The 18,863-nt window shown below is 36.9% G+C and overlaps 3 protein-coding genes across 6 annotated transcripts in view; all 3 read right to left on the bottom strand.

Moving 5' to 3' along the window:
* LOC141778512 (uncharacterized) overlaps positions 1–5,041 on the bottom strand; it is a 49,855-nt gene extending 44,814 nt beyond the window's left edge. The window contains exons 1-3 of the mRNA XM_074652810.1: positions 4,677–5,041; positions 2,398–2,442; positions 2,040–2,099 (exon numbers count right to left, since the gene is read on the bottom strand). Of these exons, the coding sequence (XP_074508911.1) occupies positions 2,040–2,099; positions 2,398–2,442; positions 4,677–4,929 (358 nt within the window). The 5' untranslated portion in view covers positions 4,930–5,041. The remainder of the gene's footprint in view (positions 1–2,039; positions 2,100–2,397; positions 2,443–4,676) is intronic.
* A 2,458-nt stretch (positions 5,042–7,499) lies between these two features.
* Positions 7,500–10,073, bottom strand: LOC141778515 (apoptosis-associated speck-like protein containing a CARD). 2 transcript variants are annotated; one of them, XM_074652819.1, is made up of 2 exons: positions 9,576–10,073; positions 7,500–8,389 (listed from the first exon to the last, which is right to left on the bottom strand). In XM_074652819.1, exons 1-2 carry the CDS (start codon positions 9,595–9,597, stop codon positions 8,124–8,126), a joined length of 288 nt encoding a protein of 95 aa, XP_074508920.1. In that variant the 5' UTR covers positions 9,598–10,073; the 3' UTR covers positions 7,500–8,123. The 2 variants fall into 2 exon arrangements, with proteins under 2 accessions (XP_074508920.1, XP_074508921.1); XM_074652820.1 differs by having other exon boundaries at positions 9,588–10,072.
* A 3,526-nt stretch (positions 10,074–13,599) lies between these two features.
* Positions 13,600–18,190, bottom strand: LOC141778514 (apoptosis-associated speck-like protein containing a CARD). Of its 3 annotated transcripts, none has more exons than XM_074652816.1 (4): positions 17,822–18,179; positions 15,540–15,584; positions 15,182–15,241; positions 13,600–13,994 (listed from the first exon to the last, which is right to left on the bottom strand). In XM_074652816.1, exons 1-4 carry the CDS (start codon positions 18,072–18,074, stop codon positions 13,729–13,731), a joined length of 624 nt encoding a protein of 207 aa, XP_074508917.1. In that variant the 5' UTR covers positions 18,075–18,179; the 3' UTR covers positions 13,600–13,728. The 3 variants fall into 3 exon arrangements, with proteins under 3 accessions (XP_074508917.1, XP_074508918.1, XP_074508919.1); XM_074652817.1 differs by having other exon boundaries at positions 15,194–15,241; positions 17,822–18,178; XM_074652818.1 differs by lacking the exon at positions 15,182–15,241 and having other exon boundaries at positions 17,822–18,190.
* Between the last annotated feature and the right edge of the window lie 673 nt (positions 18,191–18,863).

Below are 18,863 nucleotides of genomic sequence, written 5' to 3'. Positions count from 1 at the left end.
ATTTCCAAATAGAAAACATTTTCAAATTACTTTCCAAAAGTAAACTTATTCTTAATGGGCACACTAAAAGTAATTAAACTTATATATCTAATTATAATAAACTAATATATATTTTTTTACATATTTGGCATACATCAACCTGCTTTACATGCTGAACTTTTGGATAATAATTCATGATCAAGCATGTTTTAATTTACATAAAATAATGAGGTTAAGAACAGACTGTCGTTTCATTTGTTAATTGTTGGATAAAATCATTACATGTCTGGTGAGAATCTTCATTCCTTTCTTACATGATTGTCTGATAAATATTTGCTGAATCTGGTTTTAAACTTTACATGAAAACTCATCTTGTCAAAAATGAGCCTCACTGATCAGGGCAGCAAAGGCACCACACTCCGTACACATTTCAACTAATTTAAGTGTACATTGAAGGGAAACAACTCTGTTTAAACATGAAGCTTTCTTTTTTAGAAAACCCCCACAGAGACATAGCACCAACATTAATATTTCCCCATGTTATTGTATAAAAACATTTTGTGTTCATGTAGACTGTATATTTGGTCTAATGATGAATTTTACCACAAGATTCACTTCTTTTTGTTGAGGTCTTCAAAGAGACATGGCTCATATTCCTTAAGGGTTTCGTAGAAGACTTTTTTGCCAGCAGGTCCAGCAGCATTCAGACCAGAGTAGAGCTTCCTCATCCTACCCTGTTGAATAGGGATAGCCAGGATTTCATCATAACTCTCTTGTTGGATGACTTTTTTATCGAGGAGTTGATCCAAAATGGGTGCAATGCTGTGCACTCTTTTGATCAGCTCGGCTCTATGTTTATCCACAAAGCGCTCCCCTGAGGAGAGAGAGAGATGGTGACTTTACAATGACGGATTCGATTAGAAGATAACATGAAGCCAACTTGATACATTTCTGAGAGAAGGACTTAAGATTATATAACAGTGATTTCTATAGTTCAGTTGTATGTGTATTTCATTGATTGGAGACATGTTTAACTGCATGTGGGTCCCAGAATGAGTACATGCTGTTGTTACAGCTAATGGGGATAAAATAAAACACAAACAGGACTCATACAGCAGTGTTTTAGAGGAATAGTGACCCATCAAGTGTTCATTATGATGTTTGGAAAAACATATTAAAATAGTGGATTCATCATTTTGACATTAAACTACATCTGAAAGAATAAGGGAACATCTTACAGTTACGAAATGACGTTTCTCCAAATGCCCTTCTGTAAAGTTCTCACATCTTTAGGTTTTTATGATGGCATTCATATGAATTCATGTTTTTTTTGCCAAGAGGTAGATGAGATGATCAATACCGCTCTCCGCTGCATGGAACGCACTAATCTTGTCTGTTAACGGTTAATTATCGGTTAACAAGGGTCGGTTATCGGTTTAAATTTTTTTTTTAAATTTGCATCCCTATAAAAAACCCACTGACTTCCAGACGAGGGAACCAGATGTGCATAAAATGCTAAGTCATTTCCAGGTTTTAGGACTCATTCCTGCAGCCCTCTATGAGTGAGCTTTAGAGGTGCTGGTAGGCAGATTGTTTCAACTTTGGAGACAGAGCCAGGCTAACTGTTTCCCTTTGCTTCCAGTCTTTATGCTAAGCTAAGCTAAATGTCTCCTGGCTCTAGTTCTATTCTTATTCTTAAAGTATATCTGTGTGTTGCTATGTGTATATCTTTATGTTTCTGTGTACTGGCTGTGAAAACAAATATCCCTCTTGGGACAATTGAATCAAAATCTATTAATGCACAAACATCACAGTAATCTTCTCATCCAACTCTAAGAAAGAACGCAGAAAAATAATATTTCCCCAAAGTGTCAAACTATTCATTTAAATGGAATAATACCATGCAGCACTGCTTCTCTCATAACTCTATTTAGAACAAGTTAGGCCTCTTCTAAAAATCCAACCATGCAGTAAATTAGGAATTAGGTTTCATAGTCAGATTCTGGGTTTCTAGACAATCTGATGAGTTCAAGGCATTTACTGAGAAGACATCATGCTACCTGTGCACTCACCCTCTGCCATGGTAGTTACAGCAGCTGCTCCAGCTAAGGGTCCTGCAGCTGAAACACATTTAGGGAAAATTAAAATTGCTTAATGATGGACCGATCTAGTGTTTATGCAAACCCTATGTGTCCATGTATTTATTATAGATATTTGCCATATTTACAGTAGGCTACTTTGAAAACATCTCAGCATCTTTTCCATCAAATATTGAATGGAATAACATTAAATGTATGATATTAACAAATGATAGTGAACGTTCAACAGTTTCATTTCATTACATGACAACTAATTTTCTACAACAGCTAATCTGTAATGTCTTATATTTAGAAACAAACAAACAGGAGAACAACTCACAGTCACCGGGACCAGGTTGGGAGGACTGTCCACACGTCGCTTTAACTGCAAAAATAGGAAGACACTGTTAGATTCTGATAACACAAAAAAAAGATATATGATGGAATGCGAATATGAACACAACACACAGATTATGCAATGCCACTTTTATAGCGAAGTGTTTTTGCTGTTTTTTCTGTAAAGCACTTTGTAACCCTGTTAAGAAAAGTGCTATATAAATAACGTTTGTTATTATTATTTTATTATTATTTTTTGCTCTGCATTATCCACAGGCTACCCACGGCTCTGCAGCATCATTAACGCTCTGGGGAATAAAAAAAAAATCCCACTGTCCTGGACACATAATGAACTCACTGCTCTGCAGAGAGGCAGACTGGATTCATTCTTAACACAGTGGAACAAATTTGGCCTAGTTTTAAATGAAGTGAATTTGTCCCGTTTTCTCTAATTTATTACAATTTATGGGTGCAGTACATGTACTCTTTGAAATTCTATCTCCATAACTTTATGATATATCTGTGTTCCTGATGTGATTATAGTGCATGGGGTGTGGCAACTCCCACTCTTGGATCCATTATTCAATAGATTTGAAAATCTGTTCAACCAGTTATCCAATGACATTTGTATACCTGTTCTAGCTTGACTAAACATGTGTTTGCCTTTTTGTTTTTCCCCACTTTGACTCTGATGAAGACACAGTAGTGTTGAAATGTTGGTCTGTTAGTACAAATAATGCTTGCAATTCAATAAGTGAGCTCCAGTTTCCCTTTTCCCTTGGATTCACATTGAAACAGTTTTTGCTTGCTGAAATTATTACTCCTGTTCATACAGGCTGTTAAAAGAGCCTCCTGAGGTACTGTTAATGTATGTGATGGGAGACAAAATCCACAGTTGTGCTAAAATGTATCCCAAATTTAATAATGTTCAATGACTGTATGTTTTTAACTGGTCTTTGCAAATTTTAGCGAGTCTAAAGCCACTTAATCAATGTTTACAATATCAAGATATTATGTTTTTGTCAGATATACCTTTTTCACAGCAGACATTTTTCAAAATGTCTGCTGTGATAAAGGTCTATTGTACAGCTGTACCAGGTGGCTGTATTAAGCTGGAAATAAGCCTTGAATGGACGTACATATGCATGCATGCTAGGGCTTGGTAATATAATCAATATTTCATCAATATCATGATATGAAACGAGATATTTCATTTTGGATATCGTAATATCGTAATATGGCACAAGTGATGTCTTTTCCTGGTTGTAAAGGCTGCATTACAGTAAAGTGATGTAATTTTTGGAAGTTACCAGACTGTTCTGTTCTGTTATTTGCAGTTTTACCCACTTAGTCATTATATCCACATTCCTGATGATTATTTATCAAAAATCTCATTGTGTAAATACTTTGTGAAAGCACAAATAGTCAACCCTACAACATCGTCGCAATATCGGTATTGAGGTATTTGGTAAAAACATATTGTGATATTTGATTTTCTCCATATCGCCTAGCCCAAAAGCATGCACAGGCTTTGTACTTTTTTTTTTTTTTTTTTAATCACAGAAACTTTGAATAGATAAAAAAGATGAATTTAGCTATTTTTTCTTACAGTAATCGTGTCTCAGTGAACATAGCAAACATAGGAAAAAAATGGGGTTTACGATTACACTGCAATAAAACGTGATGAAGGGCCCTCTACGGTGCCCTTCCAGTGGTGAAAAACCAATGCGGTGCCACATACGCTGCCCTACATGCTAGGGCTGGGAGATATGGTGGTGCGGTGCGGTGCGGTGTGCGAATAGCAGACAAGATGAGTGACAGTTGGAAACGTAATGTAAAATTATGGTATTCTGGAAATTTTAAGGTAAATAAGGTAAATAATTTAAGTGATATATGTGCACACATATTAATCAAAGGTCAAAACAGCGCTAAATGTGACTGAATTATAAAAGGCAGAAGTGGTAAAACAAAGAGCCGTTTGGGAGCCGAAAGAGCCGACTCTTCTTGGTGAGCTGGGCCAAATGATCTGGATCACTAAAAAGAGACGGAATTCCCATTCCCAGCTAAAGTGAAAGTAAAAAAATAAAGCGCGTAAACTGTTAGATCAATGATATTCACTTTGATTTTCAACTTCAACAACGTAGAAACTACTACAAATAATCACATTTTCGATTAAACGTTGTCAATTTTCTCTCATTTCTCTGCAAGCAAACTTTAATGGTTCAATGTTCTGCAGCCGAATATGTTCTGTTCTCATTCTGCATTAAACCAGAATATATTTACCGAGTTTTTCTGCATCATTGGGACACCCGATCTCTCTCAGTAACTCCGCAGCCACATCAGGAGCTTTGGCTTCAGTAAAAGTTGTCACCAGCACGTTTGCGATTACCAAGTGGCTTTTCCCCTCCACCTTGTTGAGACTGACCGTCGGCTCTTCTCTGCGGTCAACAAGCTGGTCACAGAAACTGTCAAAGTCCGCCTTTGACAAGTCCGCCAACATGTCTGTTAAAGCCTTTTTTATGGTTTTGGGAGGCATTTCTCACCGAGAGATCACGGACACTTTGTGTTTGCAGATGATCCGAGGAGGACGTGAAGAGTTCTCTTCCTCTTCCTTGAACAACCCGCTGCTGCTGATAAGGAAGACGAATGATGCCTTCAGATGCTGTCGGAAATTATTATCAATATGAAACAACACCCACCATTCCTTCTTATTATTCTTGTGGATTTTAACAAAGCAAAAATCCTAGACTTATTTCACCATCAGCTGCTATATACCATTCTGGCATATATATATATTTAACACACTTAAAGCTGAAGTAGGCAAGATTGGAGCAAATATAATTAAAAAAGAGTTATTTTTATAAAACATAGAACATGAAACAGGTAATCTGAAAAAAATCATGTTCCTCGGTGTCCTTCAGTGCTTCTAACGGCCTTTTGCAATCTGCAAAATTTCAGAGAATGGAGGAAAACGATCGATCAGAGCCGAGCTGGAGTCTCAAACTTTCTCATTTTACAGCTCAACAGTATACTATAAGATGTTTCTGAAAACATTTGAGGCGAGAAATAGGCATTACAGTAACAGAATATTGATATTGATATATATTCATATTTGATCAGCGCTGCCTAGTTTGACCGTTTGATCGGAGTTCGCGAGTGATTTACAGCTGCCTCCATTGAATGAACAGCCAATAGGAACACTTTCTCTCTGAAATGAACGGTGATTGGCCAAAGTCTCCCGTCACGGGCTAGATTTTTTAAAGGACACTTGAATTACAATATGCTGAAAGGTTATTATGAAATTTTTGCCCAATGATGCCCAATAAATTCTGCCTACTGCCAGTGAGAAGCTCCAGTACGCATGAAGAAGTCCCGGTACGCCAAGGAGTAAAATGTAGAAGTACCGGTACTGCTGCGTACCGCTGCGTATCTAACGCTGCGTACCTAACGCTGCGTATCTAACGCTGCGTACCTAACGCTGTGTACCTAACGCTGCGTACCTACTGCTGCGTATCTAACGCTGCGTACCTACCGCTTCGAGCACTGCGTGAAGTCATATCCATTCCGTATCCGTCAACCAAAACAAACCACAGTGAGCCGAAAGGTGAAAGTAAAAAACGGCGGAGAGTCCGCGTGGATACGACCTGCACCCTCACATTTTAAATCCAAAGTGGTAAACACTACACATCCAGTAAAGTATGGAAACACTTTGGGTTTCACACATTGCAGGAAAAGCAGAGCTAGACATCACTGCTAAAGCTGCATGCTTACTCTGTCATGGACAGGAAACGTTATCGTATTGTGGTAACGTGCGGCCGTCACTCTCATCTCCGTGGTCAAATGGGCTGACGCTACAACTGTAGAGCACCCATATACTGACATTTATGTTAAATGCATTCAAACGGCCCCGATGGAGCTGACCATGGATGGATACAGAGAACGGAGCTGAAGGGAGAGCTAGCGACGACATTGGAGAAGTTAGAGGAAGTATACACGTGTGATTACGTCCGGTTTTGAAAATAAGGTGTTCACAAAGGGAACTGTATATACAAAATACATATATGGAAATAAGATTGATTGGAATACATACACCAGAAGTATAAAACATTACATGTCCCTTATAAATTAAAAAGAAAATACCGTTCATTTGTGAGGGAAATGTCTTTATTCTTTGATTTTTGGGTTGCTGGAAAATATGTAATAAATAATTCCTGACAATGACTGATATATTTGACTTCAGCAGATCTCTGACTACATACATGCTGAAAATCAAACACTTTTACTGTATTAATTTAGATATTTTCCAAAGTAAAAGTCCCTAGAAGTGTATGATTAAATCTTTCCCCCACGGTCGAGTGTTGAAAAAGTGAACAAAAATCTGAATAAATCGTAATATCAAATCGATTCGAAATCGCAATATATATCGAATCGGCACCCAAGTATCGTGATAGTTTTGAATCAGGAGATAGGTGTATTGTCGCAGCCCTAGTATATATATACTGTACATGTAGCAGCGTCATCATGCAGAAACCTACGTCAGGTCACAATGTGGGAAAAAGGTTTTAGAAGGACTTGAAGGGAAAATAGCATTTTGATGCTAAAACATACTTTGACCAAAATGTGAATGTTGGGATTTGAATACATGAAGAACACCACTGGAAAGATACAGGATGATAGAAAACAGAAAGAAGCTGAGAGAGATTTTGACTCACTCCTCCCTGGTAAAACAGGTTGAGCTGTGTTATCAGGTCTGAAGGGATTGCTGTTCTGGGGAATCGTTTCAGTTTTGGCAAAGTTCACCTCCACATTCTTTAGAAGGGCATGTCAAGGAAATCTATTTTAAGGATCTTGTCAGTACTGGTAGTTGTGTGTTACTGAAATCACCTGAACACTTTTGAGAAAGAAGCACAAAGTTGTGCAACAATATGTCAGGATCCCTCTGAACAATTACAGAAATAAATAAATGTTAAGATCAATGTGCACATCTTCAAAAAACCTGGAGGGAAAGACGAGCACTCATTTTCTACTCTCTATTACATCATTATATTTGCTTCATATACTATTTTTAAGACTCTCCATTCATTGAAAACGTAAGAACCACACATAGGAATCAGAAGATTTTATTATAAATTTATAAAAATTTCCAAGTGGAAAACATTTTCAAATTACTCTCCAAAAATAAACGTATTCTTATTGGGCACACTAAAAGTAATTAAACTTATATATCTAAATATAATAAACTAATATTTTTTTTTTACATATTTGGCATACATCAACCTGCTTTACATGCTGAACTTTTGGATAATAATTCATGATCAAGCATGTTTTAATTTACATAAAATAATGAGGTTAAGAACAGACTCTCGTTCCATTTGTTAATTGTTGGATAAAATCATTACATGTCTGGTGAGAATCTTCATTCCTTTCTTACATGATTGTCTGATAAATATTTGCTGAATCTGGTTTTAAACTTTACATGAAAACTCATCTTGTCAAAAATGAGCCTCACTGATCAGGGCAGCAAAGGCACCACACTCCGTACACATTTCAACTAATTTAAGTGTACATTGAAGGGAAACAACTCTGTTTAAACATGAAGCTTTCTTTTTTAGAAAACCCCCACAGAGACATAGCACCAACATTAATATTTCACCATTGTTATTGTAAAAAAAACATTTTTTGTTTAGGTAGACTGTATATTTGGTCTAATGATGAATTTTACCACAAGATTCACTTCTTTTTCTTGAGCTCATCAATGAGAAATGGCTCATATTTCTCAAGGATTTTGTAGAAGACATCTTTGCCAACAGGTCCAGCAGCATTCAGAGGACCAGAGTAGAGCTTCCTCATCTTATCCCGAGTGGTAGGGATAGCCAGGATTTCATCATAACACCCTTGTCGGATGACGTTTTCATCGAGGAGTTGATCCAAAATGGGTGCAACGTCGCTCACTCTGTCGATCAGCTGGGATCTATGTTTATCCACAAAGTGCTTCCCTGAGGAGAGAGAGAGACGGTGACTTTACAATGACGGATTTGATTAGAAGATAACATGAAGCCAACTTGATACATTTCTGAGAAAAGGACTTAAGATTATATAACAGTGATTTCTATAGTTCAGTTGTATGTGTATTTCATTGATTGGAGACATGTTTAACTGCATGTGGGTCCCAGAATGAGTACATGCTGTTGTTACAGCTAATGGGGATAAAATAAAACACAAACAGGACTCATACAGCAGTGTTTTAGAGGAATAGTGACCCATCAAGTGTTCATTATGATGTTTGGAAAAAAATATTAAAATAGTGGATTCATCATTTTGACATTAATCTACATCTGAAAGAATAAGGGAACATCTTACAGTTATGAAATGACGTTTTCTGCGAATGCCCTTCTGTAAAGTTCTCACATCTTTAGGTTTTTATGATGGCATTCATATGACTTCATGTTTTTTTTGCCAAGAGGTAGATGAGATGATCAATACCGCTCTCCGCTGCATGGAACGCACTAATCTTGTCTGTTAACGGTTAATTATCGGTTAACAAGGGTCGGTTATTGGTTTAAATTTTTTTTTTAAATTTGCATCCCTATAAAAAACCCACTGACTTCCAGACGAGGGAACCAGATGTGCATAAAATGCTAAGTCATTTCCAGGTTTTAGGACTCATTCCTGCAGCCCTCTATGAGTGAGCTTTAGAGGTGCTGGTAGGCAGATTGTTTCAACTTTGGAGACAGAGCCAGGCTAACTGTTTCCCTTTGCTTCCAGTCTTTATGCTAAGCTAAGCTAAATGTCTCCTGGCTCTAGTTCTATTCTTATTCTTAAAGTATATCTGTATGTTGCTATGTGTATATCTGTATGTTTCTGTGTACTGGCTGTGAAAACAAATATCCCTCTTGGGACAATTGAATCAAAATCTATTAATGCACAAACATCACAGTAATCTTCTCATCCAACTCTATTAAAGAACGCAGAAAAAATATATTTCCCAAAGTGTCAAACTATTCATTTAAATTCAATAATACCATGCAGCACTGCTTCTCTCATTACTCTATTTAGAACAAGTTAGGCCTCTTCTAAATATCCAGCCATGCAGTAAATTAGGAATTAGGTTTCATAGTCAGATTCTGGGTTTCTAGACAATCTGATGCGTTCAAGGCATTTACTGAGAAGACATCATGCTACCTGTGCACTCACCCTCTGCCATGGTAGTTACAGCAGCTGCTCCAGCTGAGGGTCCTGCAGCTGAAACACATTTGGGGAAAATTAAAATTGCTTAATGATGGACCGATCTAGTGTTTATGCACACCCTATGTGTCCATGTATTTATTATAGATATTTGCCATATTTACAGTAGGCTACTTTGAAAACATCTCAGAAATGGTGCAAAATAAAAAAATGGAACAACATTAAATATATGATATCAACAAATGATATTAACCACAGTGAACGTTCATCAGTTTCATTTCATAACAAATGTAAATTTATTATTTTCAAAACACTACTTTTAGCAGTAAAGGACAATTCAACCGTTTGGTAGAGCATGTTTTTAGAGAGTAAAAAAATCATTCTTATTAAATTATTTCAGCATTTATATAATGGAATAACATTAACTGTACCATATTAACAACAAGGAATGATTATTAATATTTACATTGTAATGCTAGAAATGCTGTATGACAACTAATTTTCTACAACAGCTAATCTGTAATGTCTTATATTTAAAAACAAACAAACAGGAGAACAACTCACTGGGACCAGGTTGGGAGGACTGTCCACATGTCTCTTTAACTGCAAAAATAGGAAGACACTGTTAGTGTCTTACTTTATATAAATACTTTGTGAAAGCACCAATAGTCAACCCTACAACATCGTCGCAATATCAATATTGAGGTATTTGGTCAAAAATATTGTGGTATTTGATTTTCTCCGTATCGCCCAGCCCTAATGCATGCACAGGCTTTGTACTTCTTTTTTAATCACAGAAACTTTAAATATATAAAAAAGGATGAATATTGCTTTTTTTTCTTACAGTAATTGTGTCTTAGTGAACATAGGAAACATAGGAAAAAATATGTAACTGGCAACTTTCAGCAGATCGGACAAGTTGAAAGCACTGGTGGGGTTTACGATTACACTGCAATAAACGTGATGAAGGGCCCTCTACGGTGCCCTTCCAGTCGTGAAAACCCGATGCGGTGCCATATAGGCTGCCCTACATGCTAGGGCTGGGCGATATGGAGAAAAGCATATTTACACAAGATTTTTGATAAATAATCATCAGTAATGTGCATACAGTGACTAAGTGGGTAACAGCAAATAATAGAACAGCTAAAACAGTCTGGTAAATTACATCATGTTACTGTAATGCAGCCTTTAAAACCAGGAAAAGACAACAACACTTATCCTAAATCTAGTCTCATATCACGATATCGATATGACATCAATTTATTTTTCGCCCCTGCCCCTCATACAGCTGATCCGTCACTGCGTGAAAGTTAAAGTAAAAAAAATAAAGCGCGTTAACTGTTAGTTCAATGATATTCACTTTGATTTTCAACTTCAACAATGTAGAAACTACTACAAATAATCACATTTTCGATTAAACGTTGTCAATTTTCGCTCATTTCTCTGCAAGCACACTTTAATGGTTCAATGTTCTGCAGCCGAATATGTTCTGTTCTCATTCTGCATCAAACGGAAATATATTTAACACCCATCCTGTCTCAGTAGCTCCGCAGCCACTTCAGCAGCTTTGGCTTCTCCCTTGTTCCCCTTGATCAGCTCCCCAACATGTCTGTTAAAGCCTTTTTTATGGTTTTAGGAGGCATTTCTCACCGAGAGATCACGGACTGCCACGCCTTTGTGTTTGCAGATGATCCGAGGAAGACGTGCAGAGTTGTCTTCCTCTTCCTTGAAAAACCCGCTGCTGCGTCTGATAAGGAAGACGAATGATGCCTTCACATGCTGTCGGAAATTATTTTATCAATAAATCAACACACACTGTTCCTTCTTATTATTCTTGTGGATTTTAACAAAGCAAAAATCCTGGACTTATTTCACCATCAGCTGCTATAAACCATTCTGGCATATATATTCAACACACTTAAAGCTGAAGTAGGCGAGATTGGAGCAAATATAATTAAAAAAACAGTTATTTTTATAAAACATAGTACATGAAACAGGTAATCTGAAAAAAATCATGTTCCTCTGTGTCCTCCGGTGTCCTCCAGTGTCCTTCAGTGCTCCTAACGGCCTTTTGCAATCTGCAAAATTTCAGAGAATGGAGGAAAACAACCGATCAGAGCCGAGCTGGAGCCTCAAACTTTCTCATTTTACAGCTCAACAGTACACTACAAGATGTTTCTGAAAACATTTGAGGCGAGAAATAGGCATTAGAGTAACAGAATATTGATATTGATATATATTCATATTTGATCAGCGCTGCCTAGTTTGACCGTTTGATCGGAGTTCGCGAGTGATTGACAGCTGCCTCCGTTGAATGAACAGCCAATAGGAACACTTTCTCTCTGAAATGAACGGTGATTGGCCAAAGTCTCCCGTCACGGGCTAGATTTGAATTTAAATACACTTGAATTACAATATGCTGAAAGGTTATTATGAAATTTTTGCCCAATGATGCCAAATAAATTCTGCCTACTGCCAGTGAGAAGCTCCGGTACGCATGAAAAAGTCCCGGTACGCCAAGGAGTAAAATGTAGAAGTGCCGGTACCGCTGCGTACCTACCGCTGCGTGCTTCTGCGTGCCGCTGTGCACCGGGTTTGGGTTGCTGGAAAATATGTAATAAATAAATCCTGACAATGACTGATATATTTGATTTCATGACATCTCTGACTAAATACATGCTGAAAATCAAACACTTTTACTGTATTAATTTAGATATTTTCCAAAGTAAAAGTCCCTAGAAGTGTATGATTAAATCTTTCCCCCACGGTCTAGTGTTGAAAAAGTGAACAAAAATCTGAATAAATCGTAATATCAAATCGATTCGAAATCGCAATATATATCGAATCGGCACCCAAGTATCGTGATAGTTTCGAATCAGGAGATATGTGTATTGTCGCAGCCCTAGTATATATATACTGTACATGTAGCAGCATCATCATGCAGAAACCTACGTCAGGTCACAATGTGGGAAAAAGGTTTTAGAAGGACTTGAAGGGAAAATAGCATTTTGATGCTAAAACATACTTTGACCAAAATGTGAATGTTTGGATTTGAATACATGAAGAACACCACTGGAAAGATACAGGATGATAGAAAAACAGAAAGAAGCTGAGAGAGATTTTGACCAACTCCTCCCTGGTAAAACAGGTTGAGCTGTGTTATCAGGTCTGAAGGGAGTGCTGTTCTGGGGAATCGTTTCAGTTTTGGCAAAGTTCACCTCCACGTTCTTTAGAAGGGCATGTCAAGGAAATGTATTTTAAGGATCTTGTCAGTACTGGTAGTTGTGTGTTAATGAAATCACCTGAACACTTTTGAGAAAGAAGCACAAAGTTGTGCAACAATATGTCAGGATCCCTCTGAACAATTACAGAAATAAATAAATGTTAAGATCAATGTGCACATCTTCAAAAAACCTGGAGGGAAAGACGAGCACTCATTTTCTACTCTCTATTACATCATTATATTTGCTTCATATACTATTTTTAAGACTCTCCATTCATTGAAAACGTAAGAACCACACATAGGAATCAGAAGATTTTATTATAAATTTATAAAAATTTCCAAGTGGAAAACATTTTCAAATTACTCTCCAAAAATAAACGTATTCTTATTGGGCACACTAAAAGTAATTAAACTTATATATCTAAATATAATAAACTATTTTTTTTATTTTTTTACATATTTGGCATACATCAACCTGCTTTACATGCTGAACTTTTGGATAATAATTCATGATCAAGCATGTTTTAATTTACATAAAATAATGAGGTTAAGAACAGACTGTCGTTCCATTTGTTAATTGTTGGATAAAATCATTACATGTCTGGTGAGAATCTTCATTCCTTTCTTACATGATTGTCTGATAAATATTTGCTGAATCTGGTTTTAAACTTTACATGAAAACTCATCTTGTCAAAAATGAGCCTCACTGATCAGGGCAGCAAAGGCACCACACTCCGTACACATTTCAACTAATTTAAGTGTACATTGAAGGGAAACAACTCTGTTTAAACATGAAGCTTTCTTTTTTAGAAAACCCCCACAGAGACATAGCACCAACATTAATATTTCACCATTGTTATTGTAAAAAAACATTTTTTGTTTAGGTAGACTGTATATTTGGTCTAATGATGAATTTTACCACAAGATTCACTTCTTTTTCTTGAGCTCAGCAATGAGATATGGCTCATATTTCTCAAGGATTTTGTAGAAGACATCTTTGCCAGCAGGTCCAGCAGCATTCAGAGGACCAGAGTAGAGCTTCCTCATCTTATCCCGAGTGGTAGGGATAGCCAGGATTTCATCATAACACCCTTGTCGGATGACGTTTTCATCGAGGAGTTGATCCAAAATGGGTGCAACGTCGCTCACTCTGTCGATCAGCTGGGATCTATGTTTATCCACAAAGTGCTTCCCTGAGGAGAGAGAGAGACGGTGACTTTACAATGACGGATTTGATTAGAAGATAACATGAAGCCAACTTGATACATTTCTGAGAAAAGGACTTAAGATTATATAACAGTGATTTCTATAGTTCAGTTGTATGTGTATTTCATTGATTGGAGACATTTTTAACTGCATTTGGGTCCCAGAATGAGTACATGCTGTTGTTACAGCTAATGGGGATAAAATAAAACACAAACAGGACTCATGCAGCAGTGTTTTAGAGGAATAGTGACCCATCAAGTGTTCATTATGATGTTTGGAAAAAAATATTAAAATAGTGGATTCATCATTTTGACATTAATCTACATCTGAAAGAATAAGGGAACATCTTACAGTTATGAAATGACGTTTTCTGCGAATGCCCTTCTGTGAAGTTCTCACATCTTTAGGTTTTTATGATGGCATTTATATGACTTCATGTTTTTTTTGCCAAGAGGTAGATGAGATGATCAATACCGCTCTCCGCTGCATGCAACGCACTAATCTTGTCTGTTAACGGTTAATTATCGGTTAACAAGGGTCGGTTATCGGTTTAAATTTTTTTTTTAAATTTGCATCCCTATAAAAAACCCACTGACTTCCAAACGAGGGAACCATATGTGCATAAAATGCTAAGTCATTTCCAGGTTTTAGGACTCATTCCTGCAGCCCTCTATGAGTGAGCTTTAGAGGTGCTGGTAGGCAGATTGTTTCAACTTTGGAGACAGAGCCAGGCTAACTGTTTCCCTTTGCTTCCAGTCTTTATGCTAAGCTAAGCTAAATGTCTCCTGGCTCTAGTTCTATTCTTATTCTTAAAGTATATCTGTGTGTTGCTATGTGTATATCTTTATGTTTCTGTGTACTGGCTGTGAAAACAAATATCCCTCTTGGGACAATTGAATCAAAATCTATTAATGCACAAACATCACAGTAATCTTCTCATCCAACTCTAAGAAAGAACGCAGAAAAATTATATTTCCCCAAAGTGTCAAACTATTCATTTAAATGGAATAATACCATGCAGCACTGCTTCTCTCATTACTCTATTTAGAACAAGTTAGGCCTCTTCTAAAAATCCAACCATGCAGTAAATTAGGAATTAGGTTTCATAGTCAGATTCTGGGTTTCTAGACAATCTGATGAGTTCAAGGCATTTACTGAGAAGACATCATGCTACCTGTGCACTCACCCTCTGCCATGGTAGTTACAGCAGCTGCTCCAGCTGAGGGTCCTGCAGCTGAAACACATTTGGGGAAAATTAAAATTGCTTGATGATGGACCGATCTAGTGTTTATGCACACCCTATGTGTCCATGTATTTATTATAGATATTTGCCATATTTACAGTAGGCTACTTTGAAAACATCTCAGCATCTTTTCCATCAAATATTGAATGGAATAACATTAAATGTATGATATTAACAAATGATAGTGAACGTTCAACAGTTTCATTTCATTACATGACAACTAATTTTCTACAACAGCTAATCTGTAATGTCTTATATTTAGAAACAAACAAACAGGAGAACAACTCACAGTCACCGGGACCAGGTTGGGAGGACTGTCCACACGTCGCTTTAACTGCAAAAATAGGAAGACACTGTTAGATTCTGATAACACAAAAAAAAGATATATGATGGAATGCGAATATGAGCACAAAACTGCAATATGAGCACAACACACGGATTATGCAATGCCACTTTTATAGCGAAGTGTTTTTGCTGTTTTTTCTGTAAAGCACTTTGTAACCCTGTTAAGAAAGGTGCTATATAAATAACGTTTGTTATTATTATTTTATTATTATTTTTTGCTCTGCATTATCCACAGGCTACCCACGGCTCTGCAGCATCATTAACGCTCTGGGGAATAAAAAAGAAATCCCACTGTCCTGGACACATAATGAACTCACTGCTCTGCAGAGAGGCAGACCGGATTCATTCTTAACACAGTGGAACAAATTTGGCCTAGGCTTAAATTAAGTGAATTTGTCCCGTTTTCTCTAATTTATTACAATTTATGGGTGCAGTACATGTACTCTTTGAAATTCTGTCTCCATAACTTTATGATATATCTGTATTCTTTTGATCCTGATGTGATTATAGTGCATGGGGTGTGGCAACTCCCACTCTTGGATCCATTATTCAATAGATTTGAAAATCTGTTCAACCAGTTATCCAATGACATTTGTATACCTGTTCTAGCTTGACTAAACAGTGTTTGCCTTTTTGTTTTTGCCCACTTTGACTCTGATGAAGACACAGTAGTGTTGAAACGTTGGTCTGTTAGTACAAATAATGCTTGCAATTCAATAAGTGAGCTCCAGTTTCCCTTTTCCCTTGGATTCACATTGAAACAGTTTTTGCTTGCTGAAATTATTACTCCTGTTCATACAGGCTGTTAAAAGAGCCTCCTGAGGTACTGTTAATGTATGTGATGGGAGACAAAATCCACAGTTCTTGTTGCTGAAATGTGCTAAAATGTATCCCAAATTTAATAATGTTCAATGACTGTATGTTTTTAACTGGTCTTTGCAAATTTTAGCGAATCTAAAGCCACTTAATCAATGTTTACAATATCAAGATATTATGTTTTTGTCAGATATACCTTTTTCTATTGTACAGCTGTACCATGTGGCTGTATTAAGATGGAAATAAGCCTTGAATGGATGTACATATGCATGCATGCTAGGGCTGGGCAATATAATCAATATTTCATCAATATCATGATATGAAACGAGATATTTCCTTTTGGATATCGTAATATCGTAATATCGCAATATGGCACAAGTGATGTCTTTTCATGGTTGTAAAGGCTGCATTACAGTAAAGTGATGTAATTTTTGGAAGTTACCAGACTGTTCTGTTCTGTTCTGTTATTTGCAGTTTTACCCACTTAGTCATTATATCCACATTCCTGATTATTTATCAAAAATCTCATTGTGTAAATACTTTGTGAAAGCACCAATAGTCAACCCTACAACATCGTCGCAATATCGGTATTGAGGTATTTGGTAAAAAAATATTGTGATATTTGATTTTCTCCATATCGCCTAGCCCAAAAGCATGCACAGGCTTTGTACTTTTTTTTTTTTTTTTTAATCACAGAAACTTTGAATAGATAAAAAAGATGAATTTAGCTATTTTTTCTTACAGTAATCGTGTCTCAGTGAACATAGCAAACATAGGAAAAAAATGGGGTTTACGATTACACTGCAATAAAACGTGATGAAGGGCCCTCTACGGTGCCCTTCCAGTGGTGAAAAACCAATGCGGTGCCACATACGCTGCCCTACATGCTAGGGCTGGGAGATATGGTGGTGCGGTGCGGTGTGCGAATAGCAGACAAGATGAGTGACAGTCGGAAACGTAATGTAAAATTATGGTATTCTGGAAATTTTAAGGTAAATAAGGTAAATAATTTAAGTGATATATGTGCACACATATTAATCAAAGTCAAAACAGCGCTAAATGTGACTGAATTATAAAAGGCAGAAGTGGTAAAACAAAGAGCCGTTTGGGAGCCGAAAGAGCCGACTCTTCTTGGTGAGCTGGGCCAAATGATCTGGATCACTAAAAAGAGACGTAATTCCCATCACTGCTAAAGTGAAAGTAAAAAAATAAAGCGCGTTAACTGTTAGATCAATGATATTCACTTTGATTTTCAACTTCAACAACGTAGAAACTACTACAAATAATCACATTTTCACATTAAACGTTGTCAATTTTCTGTCATTTCTCTGCAAGCAGACTTTAATGGTTTAATGTTCTGCAGCCGAATATGTTCTGTTCTCATTCTGCATTAAACCAGAATATATTTACCGAGTTTGTCTGCATCATCGGAGCACCCAATCTCTCTCAGTAACTGAGCAGCCACTTCAGGAGCTTTGGCTTCAGTAAAAGTTGTCACCAGCACATCCGCGATTTCCAAGAAGCTTTTTCCCTCCACCCTGTTGCGTCTGACCGTCGGCTCTTCTCTGCGGTCAACAAGCTGGTGACGGAAACTGTCAAAGTTCTCCTTTGACAAGTCCGCCAACATGTCTGTTAAAGCCTTTTTTATGGTTTTGGGAGGCATTTCTCACCGAGAGATCACGGACACTTTGTGTTTGCAGATGATCCGAGGAGGACGTGTAGAGTTTTCTTCCTCTTCCTTGAACAACCCGCTGCTGATGATGATCATAAGGAAGACGAGTGGTGCCTTCACATGTTGTCGGAAATCAATATGAAACAACACCCACCATTCCTTCTTATTATTATTATAGAACGTAAATTCTTTGATTAACCCTCCTATTATCTTTGGGGTCAATTTGACCACATTCAATGTTTAACATCTCTAAATAAATGATTGACATCATTTCATCATTTTTTTTTGCTTCTTATTTAATGACTTTTCCTAATTTAATGGGGACAACTGGGTAAACATAAAATTAAAATGATGATATGTTTTCAATGTCCTGTACACATGCTGTACGCATTGGTGTTCTTAGGCTGTTTTAGCTGTATAAAACATAAGAAAAATCAACATTTTACACACATTTGTTTTGGATGATATTGAGGTCACTATAACATGCAACTTTATAATCTTCAAAAAGCTTTAGGGCCCTAACATAAATTGACCCCAAATTGACCCCAAGGATAAAAGATGTTAGTAAATTTGAAGGTAACAGGAGGGAACAAAGAATTTACTTTCTCCGCCGCCTCAGGTCTTTTGGGGCGAGTAAACAAATTCTTCTTTTGTTTTTTACTTCTGTGATTATGAGTGTTCTACAGTATTGTTATACTACATGGTACAAGAGTTTGGTCACTACTTTAAAGTCAAAACTGCTTCACCAAATGAAAATCTGCTCAAAGATTGTAGGTCAAC

Source organism: Sebastes fasciatus, chromosome 12, assembly GCF_043250625.1.
Source record: "Sebastes fasciatus isolate fSebFas1 chromosome 12, fSebFas1.pri, whole genome shotgun sequence".
In the NCBI taxonomy this organism is placed as follows: Eukaryota; Metazoa; Chordata; class Actinopteri; order Perciformes; family Sebastidae; genus Sebastes; species Sebastes fasciatus.
The sequence above is the reverse complement of the archived record's forward strand: the minus strand, read 5'-3'. Positions and strand labels throughout refer to the sequence as shown.

Excerpts from the sequence above, each read along its gene's own strand:
- LOC141778514 (XM_074652816.1), bottom strand. The coding sequence starts at position 18,074 with ATGCCTCCCAAAACCATAAAAAAGGCTTTAACAGACATGTTGGCGGAC. Across the intron at positions 15,242-15,539 it reads CCAACCTGGTCCCGGTGACT|CTGCAGGACCCTCAGCTGGA; the intron begins GTGAGTTGTTCT and ends AATGTGTTTCAG. Across the intron at positions 13,995-15,181 it reads GGCAGAGGGTGAGTGCACAG|GGAAGCACTTTGTGGATAAA; the intron begins GTAGCATGATGT and ends CTCTCTCCTCAG.
- LOC141778515 (XM_074652819.1), bottom strand. The coding sequence starts at position 9,597 with ATGGCAGAGGGTGAGTGCACAG. Across the intron at positions 8,390-9,575 it reads GGCAGAGGGTGAGTGCACAG|GGAAGCACTTTGTGGATAAA; the intron begins GTAGCATGATGT and ends CTCTCTCCTCAG.